The sequence below is a fragment of the Crocodylus siamensis genome, chromosome 7, assembly GCF_052110815.1.
Source record: "Crocodylus siamensis isolate JL-2025a chromosome 7, ASM5211081v1, whole genome shotgun sequence".
Lineage (NCBI taxonomy): Eukaryota > Metazoa > Chordata > Crocodylia > Crocodylidae > Crocodylus > Crocodylus siamensis.
The window spans coordinates 68877249-68891193 of NC_143401.1; the positions used below are offsets into that span (position 1 = coordinate 68877249).

At 43.0% G+C, this 13945-nt stretch overlaps 1 protein-coding gene across 1 annotated transcript in view; it reads left to right on the forward strand.

Moving 5' to 3' along the window:
* The window catches only part of CC2D2B (coiled-coil and C2 domain containing 2B), a 119054-nt gene that overhangs the window by 87653 nt on the left and 17456 nt on the right, over nt 1–13945 (forward strand). The window contains exons 23-29 of the mRNA XM_090058719.1: nt 316–412; nt 7966–8064; nt 10334–10516; nt 10686–10889; nt 11159–11248; nt 11692–11805; nt 12661–12795. Coding sequence (XP_089914845.1) covers nt 316–412; nt 7966–8064; nt 10334–10516; nt 10686–10889; nt 11159–11248; nt 11692–11805; nt 12661–12795 — 922 coding nt within the window. The remainder of the gene's footprint in view (nt 1–315; nt 413–7965; nt 8065–10333; nt 10517–10685; nt 10890–11158; nt 11249–11691; nt 11806–12660; nt 12796–13945) is intronic.

A 13945-nucleotide genomic window follows, 5' to 3' on the forward strand; every position in this document is an offset into this window, starting at 1 on the left:
TTTAGGAAATTTGGGACAGAAATCAGTGGAACTATGTTGGTTCTCAGCAACTAGGTTTCTGTCCTAATTTATTTGACTGCTGAAATAATAATGAAATAAAATAGCTTTTACCAAATTTATCTCTGAGGGTCAGTAGAGTTAAACTGGAATGATAGTCACCTTTTGTTTTAGCATACTGATTTAGTTTGATTTCTTTAAATTTGTTCATGATTCTTTAGTATTTTAAGAACATTAAAGAGTAATTATATTATTTTTAATTGTAACAATGTCTGGAAGAAAAGAGGCGAGTAAAATTAATTCTGTCTGTAATTACAGATCTCCAGGACATGACTACAGCTTTTCAGGCCTGTCTAAAATTAAAGACAATATATGTGTCAACATTTTTGATGAAGTTATTTTGGAAAAACATGAGGTAAGTAGCATAAACACAATAATGGACTTTAGTTTCTCAAGTTATTGTGTGCTGTGTAAATTACTATAAACATGAACACATCTACATTTTGTCTTTCCTATTCGGAATAAACTATAATATTGCTTTTCCAGTTTTGAATGAGCTTCGCTTCCATCTTAGAATTTTAGAAATTCTATTCAGAAATATTGTGGCCATTATGACAGTTTAGGCTTGAGCTGTGAGAAAATAGTTTGATTTTCTGCCAAAAAACTGGCATTTGATGCACATTAAAATGTATATTTTTTACCAACCCTTGAAAATTTTAATTCAGAACTACTTCTGTAGTTTCTCATGCTATTTGTACAGTGGTGTCCAACCTTTTTGGGATGCAGACCAGATGTGGTATGGGGTCAGTCTACAAGTTGGATCTGGCGGATGTGTTTTGTCTATGGGCCCTATCCAATGCAGGGTTGTTACATGGGAATGATCCATCATATAGTCCCAGCCCTACGTGTGCCAGATCAGGATCTCTCCCCAGACCCAACTCTACATATGCTGGGTTGCGTTTTGGCCCCATGTACCAGATCAAGCCCTGATCTGATGCATGGGGTCCTGTGATCTGGCCACAGTTTGAAATTGTCCTCTCTGGGCAACCTGGCCAGATTACATTCCCCAGAATACTCTGTGGACCCTATCACTGAGCTTCTTCAGTCTGTCATCTAAGGCCCTGGCTATAGTACCTCATGAAAAACCTTCCCCAACTAAGAGAACAGTAGCAGGAAGCAATTGATGTATAGCATTTATAAGACACTGTGCCAGCATTTCTAAATTAGGTTTCTGTTCACAGGTGTTATTTTTCTGGTTTGATTGTTTAGTTTTTCAAATTAAATTCAATTTTTTTCATGGAAAGCGGGTAATTCTGTGAAATATTTTGCTTAGTTGAAGATAATTGTGGATGGAAAACTTGTTAAAATATTAAAAAGTTCTATCTTATTTCCACTTTAAATTTGTCTAAATTTACATATTAGCTTTTGTTATGCCAGTGTCCTCTAGGTTAAAAAGTCCATTAGTACCGTAATATTTCATAGATTTCATAGACATCAGGGCTGGAAAGGACCTCGGGAGATCATCGAGTCCAGCCCCCTGCCCAAAGGGGCAAAGGAAGTCAGCTGGGGTCATAGGATCCCAGCAAGATAAGCATCCAATTTACTCTTGAAGGTATTCATTGTAGGTGCTTGAACCACCTCCGATGGCAGGCTGTTCCAGACCTTGGGGGCTCGGACAGTAAAGAAATTCTTCCTTATGTCCAGCCTGAAACGGTCTTGCAGGAGTTTATGACCGTTCGTCCTAGTCATCCCTTGGGGCCCTCTGGTAAACAAATGTTCCCCCAGATATTGGTGGTCACCCCTGATAAACTTATAGGTGGCCATCAGATCAACCCTCAGCCTGCACTTTTCCAGGCTAAAGAACCCCATATCTTTTTTCATGTAGGCTTTTTTTTGCTCTCATCTAGTCATATTTTTATTCTCTCTTTAATGATTAACTTCCTAAGTCTCAGATTGAAAGGCAGATTTTCTGAGTTTGAATGATTATTTTCAGTCTTTTCTGAAGCTTTTACCATTTTCCTAGGTTACAAAATAATAGTGTGGTAAGGCTGCGACCACTAACTCAGGCCACTCAGCTCAGTCGCAGAGCTCCTGCTCCTGCGGCAGCCAGAAGGGAACTGCTAGGCAGCCTCCGGCCTAAGCTGTTTATAAAGGCCCGGCCCTGCCCCTTCTGGCCATGTGACCCACCTGGTCGCCCTGGTAACCGGCACCTGAGCTGCCCGGGTGATTGGCAGCTCTGCCAATCACACTCACAGTCACGGGGCACTTACGTGACTCCGTGACACCCCTGCTTCCACATGCTAGGAGAAGTAAATCTGCTCCTGCATTCCTGTACTTGTAGACATGTGCCCGGGAAAGGAGAGGAATTATGGCTTTTACACACTTTTCTTCTCCCTCAATGCTCCCTCAATTGGCATACCCCATAACACAGAGAAGCCAAAGATAATAGCATTTCCCTGGGGACTTCTATACCAAATGAGGGTCTGACAAGGAGCTGTGTACGCTGCTTCAATCTAGTCTTCCCAACCTTCCTCATTCTATACACCCCTGACATTTTACCACCTGAGGATTTCCCTTTATCATTTTCAGTTTGAATAGATCGAGTATAGAAATATGGAAAATTATGAAGGTCTTGATGGGAGTTTCAGTTTAGTATACAGAAAGAAAAGATCAGAACTTAAAAAAAAAAGATGTGGTAAGATCTGTGATACTCTTCTCTGCTTGTTCCTATACCTTTATGCCTCTTTCTCTCAGCATTTAACTCCCTCCAATATTTCATTCATAAGGTAAAAATATTAAATAGGCAAGTAGATGACTTAGCTAGTTTTTTATTTTAAAAAATCCTCAAATTATTAAGTTTTACAAATCCATAGCTCAATGAGACCCCAATCTCCAAATAAATCCTCTAGTGGAAATTTTGGTGCTGCATGTGGATGCAGTGACTATACCAGTATAACTATTTACAGGAATCGGTCTTAAATTATATTGTGAATGAAGTAACAAGCTGAGACCTGGTAATGTAATAATTCTGTTCGTATTAGAATTATACATGGCTCATCATCAGAAGTTTTATTAGCAGTTTGATTCAGGATAATAAAAATATCTATAATGTTTCATAGATTTATAAATGTGAAACTATGAAAGTGAATTGAGTGATTTGATTTTCCTGAAAAATAATAAAAGATGGACCTTTCTTTTGAGTTTCCCTATTTGGTAGTTGTTTATGAGCCAATGATCAGGTGGGAGCCCAGGTGGATTAAACTATGAAACAATGATGTAAGGCTGGAAGGGACCTTGGAAGATCATGGGATCCAGCCCCCTGCACCAAGCAGGAAAGATAACTGGGAGTCAGGTGACCCCACCAATGTGACTGTCTAGTCTCCTCTTGAAGATTTCCAGGGTAGGTGATTGCACCACCTCTGGAGGGAGCTTATTCCACAGTCTAGACACCCTGATTGTGAAGAAGTTTTTCCTAATGTTGAGCCTGAATCAGTCTTCCAGAAGTTTGTGGTCATTGCTCCTAGTTTTCCCCTTGAATGCCCTGGTGAACAGTTGCTCACTGAGCCCTTGATGTAATCCCCTAGTGTAGCAGTAAGCTGCTACCAGGTCCCTTCTCAGCCTTCTTTTCTTCAAGATGAAGAGTCCCAGATCTCTCTGCCTTTCCTCGTATGGCTTCCTGTGTAAGACTCTGATCATACAGATGACTCTTCTTTGGACTCTCTCAAGCTTATCTGTGTCCTTGTTATAGTGTGGTGCCTAAAACTGGATGTAACACTCCAGCTGCATTCTCACCAGTGCTGAGTAAGAATCACCTCCTTGGTTTTGCTGGAGATGCATTGATTGATGCATGCCAGAGTATTATTTGTCCTACTAGCTACAGCATTGCACTGCTGGCTCAATTTATACTGTAGTCTGTTATTACCCCTAGGTCCCTTTCATTCATGGTGCTAGTCAGTTTGGTGCTGACAAGCTAGTAGGTGTGTTGGGGGTTGTTAGTCCTGAGGTGGTTCACTTTACATTTCTCATTGCTGAACTTCATCAGGTTCCAATCCGCCCAACTTGTTAGTCTGGCTAGGTTTGCCCATATCTGTAGCCTGTCTTCAAGTGTGACCATACTTCCCCATAACTTAGTGTTATCCGCAAACTTGGCCAGCGAGCTCTTCACCCCCACATCCAAATAGTTAATAAAGATGTTGAAAAGTACTGAACCAAGCACCGACCCCTCTGGGACACCACTTCCCACTTCTTGCCTGGATGGCACAGAGCCATTCACTACGACACTCGGGGTCCTATCCTGCCGCCAGTTTCTCACCCAACTGACTGTCTCAAAGTTAAGCCTGCAATCCGCCAATTTGCTTCAAGGACATTGTGGGAGACTTGATCAAAGACCTTTTGGAAGTCGTGGTATACAATATCAACCTGCTCTCTCAGGTGGCGAGTTACCTGGCCATAGAAGAAGATAAGGTTGGTAAGGTAAGACCTGCCTGCAAGAAAGCCACGCTGGCTATCATTCAGAATCTTACCTTCTGCAAGCTTATCACAGATAGACTCCTTGATGAACTTTTCTAGGGTTTTCCCTAGGATGGAAGTTAGGCTGATTGGCCTAACTGACAATGGTTAGAATAATGCACTGGGTCAAGACTCAGGGAATGGCTTAAAGAATTTTACTGTGGTGATGATAATGAAGATGCTGATGACAATGATGTAGCCTTACCACACTAACCGGCTGCAATGATGCGGGGAACAAGAACGCCCTAAAGGGAGGTAGGCTTGAGAGCCTTGGTGGGGCTTGTGTTGATGTTTGGAGCAGGGAGACTCTGTGTGGTTTATGTTACAGCCGGGTGGCTTGAGTTTATGTTACAGTTTGCACCGGAGGACCGGGTGAGGCTGTAGGGGAGTGAGGAGGCCTCAACGGGGCTCCCCAACAGCTTGGGGGTTCCAGGTGCCCAGTAGGGGCACAGTGCCAGCGGGGCACTATTGTCTGTGCTGGAGAGGCACCGTATTGCGCCGGGGAGGCGCGGTGTGCGGGGTTGCAGACCCCAGCCCATAAGGGCGGTGTTTTGCCCAGTGGGGCAACCAGACCCAGAGAAGGGTCAAGGGGACAGGCACAGCGGCGGTCGCCTGTGCCCCTAGCGTGCGGAGCGCTGTGTCGGCCCCAGAGAGGGCAAGGCCCCAGAGCGGGGCAGAGAAAGAGAGAGGGCGAGCAGGTGAGAAATGCCGGCAAGGGCGCTGGTATTAGGGCGGCGGTAGCGAGCCAGGCCCAAGGGCGCTGGTATTAGGGCGGCGGTAGCGAGCCGTACCCAGGGGGCGCCAGCGATAGTCGGACGCCGGTGAGACAGGCCCAGGGTGCAGGGAGCAGGCTGGAAGATAGGAGCCTGGCCCAAGGGGGCGCCAAGCGGGCGCGGAGCCCTGGGTGCCCGAGAGAGAGAGAGAGGGCACCAGAGCTGCGAGGCTTGGGGCATGCTGAAGGGGAGGTTTGGAGGCATCTCTATAAGCCCTTAAGGCGGGGCGCATAGAGATACCCCATTTTGGAACAGGGGCAGGAACATCGGTACCATCAACTAGGGGAATAGAGGCAGCCTCCCATACAACTTATTTGTCATCAAAGTCGTGGCGGGCTAGATTCTGAGGGTGCTGAGTCCACCCTAATGTGACGGTAGGGGGCGATAGGGAGTTCACGGCCGCTCCTAGGCCCCACTCCCTCACAAGGGGATACACACCAATGGTGAACCCAGGAATAACGGCCTCTGGAAATTCCCCTTGCAGCACCTGGGTAAAGCAGGGAAAGGGCTGGAGAGTTCTCATGTGCTGCTGCAGGAACGGTATCAGTGGCTGACTGATGGAGGAAGTGAGAGCCCCACTTTGTTAGCTCCTGCTTGCTTTGAATTGGAAGATGCCCAAGGGCTGACAGCATAAATGCACATCTGCTGCAGGTGGAAGGTGGCAAGGGAGCAGGATGGAGGCATAGTGTGGAGCTGTGCCACAGCGAGAGCAAGTCAGATGCCAACAAGATCATGAGGGGAGAACTTCCTAGCTCGGGAGTTCAGAGGAACATCTGGCACCATGTACCCTGGCTCCTGGGAGAGGCAGCAGGGAGAGGAAGTCTTGGGACCCTCTCACTGAGTCAGATGTAGTGAGAGAAGATTTAGCATTTTTGATTAGGAGCTGGCGAGCAGTGATGGCCCCAGAGTGTACCTACCTCTGAAGTGAATTAAGAGTGCATGATTAGCCAGTGAAATTAATTGGACTAATTAATATAGTTTGATAAAATTAGCTGGCATAATTTATTCATTTCTGATTAAATTAATTGGGCTAATTGCTTTCTTTAATGAACAGTCAATTATAGATGCCTTGTTGATTGAGTTAATTATTGCTGGTGGATTGACCGGCCAAATTAATTGGATGGACTGATTCACTTAGGAACCCATGCCTTGGGGACTCCTTTTTTTGAGCTCACTGAGAATTATTATGTAATGGCCTAAAAAATGAATTGAGTGATTTGATTTTCCTGAAGAATAATGAAGGACAGACCTTTCCTTTGAGTTTCCCTATTTGGTAGTTGTTTATGAGCTAACTATCAGGTGGGAGCCCAGGTGGATTAAACCCTAGTCTAAGGTGGCATCATTTTTCCCAGGCTTACATTGATTGCATCCAGTCAGCCGGCCTCGTGGGCATACTACACTGTGACAAGGAGATTAAACACCAGCATAATCTTCAATTGGCATGTAGAAGGCATGTGAAGGGAGGTGGAGCCCCATATATCACCTTTGTGTGTGGTCAGTGCACACTACAATTAATGACCCTTCCAACAGTATTCAAGATCAAAGCATGGCAGGCAGTGAGAGGGTCAGACTTCATGAGTGGGACACGGTGAGGGTCAAACTGTCCAGTCTGAAAAGCCAACACGCCAGGGGTTGGAATTCCCATGTACTGTGGCACAGGTCATACTGGCAGCACCACTCACATAGTAGCAGACTGCTCTCACCCCCTGCAGCTCTGTAATAGGACCCTGCATCAGCCAGTGGGAGCTCTAGGCTCCCCCTGGGTACTAGCCCAGAGACCAGAAGACAGCTGTCTCCTGGCGGAGGCTGGGACATTGCTCCCTGACCCCAGAAGCCGCCTGCTGCCAGGGTGGGCTCTGCCACTGGAACCCAGGCAGGGACAATGTCCCCTTGCCCCAGTAGCAGGGAGCTCCCAGCCCCCATTCTATGATTGCGGGATCTGAACTGGGAGATACTTCCATACCAGCACCAGCCCTGCAGTCACAGGACCCAGGGTGAGAGTTACTTCTCTCCCAGTGACAGCTCTGGGAGAGAAGAATGTTGGCACAGGGCTGGTGCTGGGAGATCCTTCTATTTGATAAATCAATAAATGTGATAAATCAATAAATCCATACGAAGAATCTGCTAATACTGGCCCCACAATTACAGAACAGGTGCTTAGAGCTCCCTGCTGCTGTGACAGGGGAACATTGTCCTCACCGAGGCTCTGGTAGTGGAGCCTGCCCCAGCAGCAGGCAGCTCTTTGGGACAAGGAGCAATTTCCCACCCCCTGCTGCCTAGCTGACTAGGAGCACATTTGCTGCCAGTCAGACATCTACATATGTGCTACTGCACAGTAAGTAATCTCAAGTAAATTTGCTACTTGCATTTACAGGTAGCAAATTTATTCGTGATTAGAGCCAATTGCTGTGCAGTAAGTGTCTGCGCTTGTAGATGCGGACACTTACTGCACAGTAATTAGCTCTACTGAAGAATAAAGTGTCTCATGCAGCTGCTTCCCTCGTTCAGTCTTTTTAACAGGAAAAAACCTTGCCACTGATTTAATTTTTGTTAAAACGTCAACAACTTAAAATGAGATATGTTCTACTAAGCTTTCAAAGGCTTGTGGAATCTGTTTCAGCCAAAATATATATAGATGCATAATATTTAAAGAATAAAAGCCAACCTAAACTACCTGTTTCAACAGGATACCTGTCCTGAGGGTTGCAGTGGTCACTTTTACATAAGAAAAAATTGGCTAGGATCAGTTAGTTTTCCTTTCTCTGCTCTTCTGGAACAATCAAAGGTAACATTGTAATATAACATTAAAAAAATTCTGTGGTATTAACCGAACCACCTAATAGTATTTGATGTTAATAAAAACAAGTCTTTTTATAAACATTTTAACACTGTCAGTAGTATGGTCTTCACATGGGATTATGAATGAATCTTATTGTTATGGTAACTCCTGTATGTTTCATCGTTTGTTCTTAAGCAATGATCATTTTCCCTGCAAAGTTAAGTGAGCTGATGTAAAGATTCTACTTGCATATAAAGTTCTACTAGTTTTTCTCTGATCTGAATGGAAGTAGATGGCTGAGAGGAGCTTCGCTGAGGGGTTTATCAGTCACACACAGTAGCGACATGTAGGGGGTGCATGGGGTGCACACACACCCCCTGAGAGCACCAGTGCACCCCCTGTCAGGCTGCTCCCTGTTTGGCTGGTAGGTAGGTGGGAGCACCGGTGCCCTCTGTGAGTGCTGGCTGAGGAGTGGGGCCATCTGCAAAAGTGGCCCCTTCTGGAAGTGGCATGGCCACTTTTTGCTGAGTGTGATTGGCTATGGGGTGCCTCCCCAGTCAGTAAGATCGGCCACTGGGGGATCCCCCTCCCCTGGTCACTGACTGGCACCAGCTGCCCATGATCATACACAATTCCAAGAAAAATGGACAGCTCAGCCAGACTAATAATTTTATTATATTCAAGCTCCAGACTCTGCTTTTGAGATGGGGGGAAGGAGGAGAAAAATGACTTTCACTGTAGTGTGGAAGAACTATGGGAAAATGCAAAACTAGTGATCAAGAAAAGAGAAACCTTAATCAGGCAGAGGAGCAATCTGATCTTGGCCTGCACAAAAACACTTGAGTTACTTACCCCTAAGCCACTGAAGATACAGAGGCCAATTGCTGTAGTTTATAGTTTCATAACAACATACTTATACAGAAATTCTATGGATTCTAGAATATTTTCACCCTTTTGCTGACTCTGGCCTCCTTTCTTCTACCATCACTGAAGTCCCTTACCTGTGGAAACAGGTTCCACAGCCAACAAGCAGTATATTTGTAGATTTAGGACAAAATATGCAGAAATTACATCTAATTGATAGCATGTGTTGAACTAGTCCTTGTTAGTTTAAATAAAACAATTCCAAATTTACTGCATAACTTCTGTTTCTTTACTTACTTCTGTATTTTGCTAGCTCCTTAGGGTGTATCTATATGTGCGCTTTAATGAACAGTAACCTATTTTAATAAGCATTAAAGTATCACTAAAAAAACAGTGGGCATTTTTACACATGCTTCCAATGCAGTGCTGGGCGATTTTTTTTTTTTTTAATTGGCGAGTTGTGCTAATTAAAAGTGCCTGCACATCACATGTACCAGCAGCACACGGTGCCTCTGCTGAAAGTATGGCAGCATTGCACTTTGAACTAAAGCACATCAAAATGTGTTTTAGCTCAAAGTGCACCGCCATCATTTTCTCAGCCTGGAGGTGCACTGTGCTACTGATGTATGTGACACATGAGGCTGTTAGGGCCCATCAGTTTACATGCTCCAGTAGACTCAATTAATAGAGTCTGCTCTGATGTACTGGATTTCCAGCATATTGGAGCAGGCTCCCCACATGTGCGTAAGTACTCCATGCTTTTTAGTTAATGCGTGTTAAAATAGGCTAATGCGCAGCAAGTGTCACTTAAAGACTGTACTCTTTAGTTAATGCACATTAGCACAGGGTAATGCACATTTTCCTAGGACATCACAATAGAGGTACTAAATTAAATGCAGATTAACTGAAGTGCATTAATGTGCATGTAGACACACCCTTAGGGCATTTATAGATATACTCTGGGAGGCGAGGGAGCACTTCCATGCAGCTCAGAGAGCCACGCTAATGAAAAGTTCCTGGAGCGTCATGCGAATCAGCATTCCCATGCTGAAAAAAGGCAGGTGGGGTGCTTTGAACTAAAACTCATTGAAAGAGCTTTAGTTAGAGCACCCTGCTTCCATTTTTCAGTGTGAGGATACTGATACACATGTCTAGAGTCTGCTCTGACACATTGTAATTACAGAGCATTGGAGCAGCCTTCCTAAATGTGTATAGGAGCCCTTAGATTTTAAGCATTGCCCCTATTAAGGTAAATGTGATTATCTTGTGTCTTCCTCATATACATTTTCTGGGACTGAAGTCTATATTTATGGTATAAGACTGTCTCCCCAAGTAAAGACCATGTCTCTCATGGTATTTAATGTGATGTATTTATGTTTTCCCTAATATAATAACCTAGTTATGTTCACAGATCTGTGGGACATTTCAAGTAAATATGCCACCAGTTTTGCTTGGTTACACTTGGAGTAAGACACATGCATCTCCTAAAGAAGAGAGTTGTGGACAGAACTTAAAAGAATACACCTTTTTAACCATGTTTGCTACAATTGAACCTCAGTTATCATCTGTTGAAAAAGATTCAGAATCTGATAAGGTTGGAAGTTATACTTAGCTAATTAATATGCATATCCAAATTAAGAATTGTAAACAGGGTGAATTTATTTCTTAAAGCAAATTGTCTTTTGCTTATTATTGATTGTTTTCCTCTATATTCTGCCTTGAAATTAGGAATAGTATGAGTGTAACTATAACTGTGATTCTAGTTTTTAGATCATGAAGATGAAACACTTCTGCAAAGAGCATATATTTTTAAAAAAAGTTGCAAGGCAAAATTTCCAAAGAGAAGAATAATAACTTCTGTTTTTGACAGCGAAGGAAGAAATGTTTTAGTAACAAAATATATCAAGTCATTAAATCCACCACAACTGTTACTGGATATGTATCCTGATGATGTTAATGCAACTTTTGTAAGTAGGAGATTTTACTTTTTATCATACAGTAAGAACTTTCTGAATTGCTGAAATTAATTTATGACATTCAATCCAGAATTACTATAATTTACATTTTTTCTGCTATTGAAGCTCATGCTGTCAGGAATCACCGATGTAATAAATATGATAAAATCTTACATTGACTGTAGTTTTACATATTTAAATAAATAAAACTGATATTCACTCAAATGCTATTTATAAAATACATGATCTGATATTTACATATACTCTCATTTTATTTACAGGACCTTATTTCTCGATTTGTATCTTTAATTCCTTGTATATCAGATACTGTTGATGGAAATGATGATGTTGATATTTGGGTGACCTCTAAGGTAATAATTGTATAATAAATAGATGCAGATGAGTTCATAGGTGGTTGAAGTAATCATTTTTAACTGTATTAAAAATTCTGCTGGAAAAAGATTTTGACTTACAGAGCAAATAGATAAATCTTCAATGCCTGCCAGATACAGACCACATAGGTCCTTAGTCAAGCCCATCTCCAGCAAAATGAGTTCCTGTGCTAGGAAATTTAATTTGAATCATTCGGGTTTTGTAATAAAGTGATCATAAATTTAGAGGCAGCAGGATTATCATCTCCAAAATGTGCAGATTCCCAGGTATCCTTGGAGAAAAGAAGCCTGTGCCTAACTGTGAGTTCCTGTTTCCCCAGCAATACAGCAGTCCTCTTAGCTTCTACACTATACTCTCTAACTATAAGGAGTTGACAGCATAGGATTTCTGATAAACACATTGTTTTACCATTTCCATTTAGCACTGCATCAGTTTAGCTGCTGGAAATAAAGAAGAACATGCAGTACTTCTGTGTAACTACTTCCTGTATTTTGACAAAAAAGCATGGGTCGTGTTGGGAACATCTTTGTTAGAAGTAAGTGCACTGTTTAAGAAGGGCTTACGTATTTGTTGATTTCATCCCTTGCAACAACATAAACTATATAATGTGTTAGACAGACTAAAATACACATCTGTCATATCAGACTATTTTGTCTGTGGCATTTAGTCCAGCATCCTGTCTTCTAGAGAGTCTAGTACCACTTGATAAAAAGAAGGTAACTAGAAGTCTCATTATGGACATAGTGAATAATATGACTCAAGGGATATTTCTTCCTTAATTCTTTAATCTTTTGAAAGTGCTACTAAGCACTTCCTTTCAGTGAGTCCCTTAGGTTAAAGATGTTAGCAAAAGGTGTTTATATCACCAATTTTAAATGTATTGCCTTTCAGTTCTACTGTATTTTCCCATATTTTTGTTTGATGAAGGTAAGGTAAGTAAAAACACCCCATTTTCTTCTCTTGCATTTTTTATTTTCTCTATCCTTTGTGGTTTCTCTACTCAACTCCAGTTTAAATTCAACAGGTTCATTATTTCAATCTAATTCAGTCTCTTTATTCATATTTGAAATGAAAATTAATATCCTTGTGACTAAGTTATATTCAAAATAAGCCTTATTTTTACAAGGTAAAGGAATATTCATGAGGGAGCCCTTACCTATGCTATACCTGTTCTATCAGTAAATAGAAAATTGCACTCCTGTAACTTTCACATAAGAAAAAGGAAGTAAGTGTAAAATTAGTTCTTCTTTTTACTAAAAAGAAGGGGCATCTTTAACAAAACTTCATAGTTGTATTGCAAATGAGTGAAAAAATGGAACATTAGCTTATCTTTCTTTCTTTCTTGGTGGTGTTCTGTATATTTGATGATATTTGCTCTTTGTTGATCCAGGGAAAAGTGGCATATGTCTTGACTCTGGAAAATGGAGAATATTTCCTTTGGAATCCCCTGAATGGACAGTGTTACAAACCATTTGATGCATTTTGTCCCTTACAGAGCATTGACTGCTTAATTGATTGGGAAAATGTAAGTATGTTTGGGAAAAAAAAAAAAAAAAAGCCAAGAATGGTTTCAAGTTATGTATAGGTGAAGTGTGAAGCAGTATTTTAAGGCAGGACTGTCCAACTCATGGCCTCTGAGTTGAAAGGTTAACTTGTAGTCCACAGCTTCCAACCTGGCTGCTGCTTCTGCCACTACTCCTTTGGCTGCTTACTGGGGTTTCTGGGTTCCCTTCCTTTTCTCCAGCTTCTGCTTACTGTCTCACCCGTGGCATGAGATGTCATGACCCAAGTGGTAGGGAGACTAGAGAAGTTTATACAGCCTGTGTGGATTCAAAAGTTGAACAGACCTGTTTCAGGAGATCAAGTACAGTGGCATAGACTTGAAAAAGAATTGACAAAGAATAAAAAATTAAAGATATTCATATGAGAGAGAGAGAAATGGGACCAGCTTTTGGTGAGAGCCTGTTGCACCCCTAAGAGTGAAGACCTCTGGCAGACCTCTCCAGTGGATGCCAACTTGACCCCCAGTGTGGAGCCAAGTGGGGTCCTTGTTAGGTGGGGTCTAGCTATAGGGGGAAGCTGAGCAGAGCTGAGGAGGGTTTTGCCCGTCCCCCTGGCTCTTACTTAGCCCAGCCCCCAGGGAACCGTGTGACCAGAGCCGTGCAACCAGGTGCGCCCTGGGTCTGGTGTGTGTGAGTTAGTGCAACAGTTTGGGGAAGGGGGGGTACTTACTGGCCCCTTTCTCCAGTGGGACAGGCTGGTGGCTGGTCCCTGCAAGTGAGTGCTGTAATCTTGTGCATCATGAGATCTTGCAAGGCTTGCTATGAGCCTCGAGATTTAAAAGTTTTCAAAGGTCCCAATGGAAGTTTTTCTTCAGTTAGGACCAGATCTTGGTGGGAGATGCATGGGTGCAAGCCCATTGTGCCCCTAAGAGCAAAGACCTCCGGTGGACTCCTCCAGCAGACCCCAGCCTGACCCCCCAGTGTGGAGCTGGGAGGTAAGTGGGGCCCACCGTATGTGGTCATTACCTAGAGGGGCCAGCTGAATGGAGCCAAGGAGAGCCTCCCCAGCTCCTACTTAGCCCAGCCCCCAGGGAGCCACGCAGACAGGCTCACTCTGGGCCTAATGCGCCTGAGTTAGCATAGGAATTTGTGCGGAACAGCATGCAAAAGGGT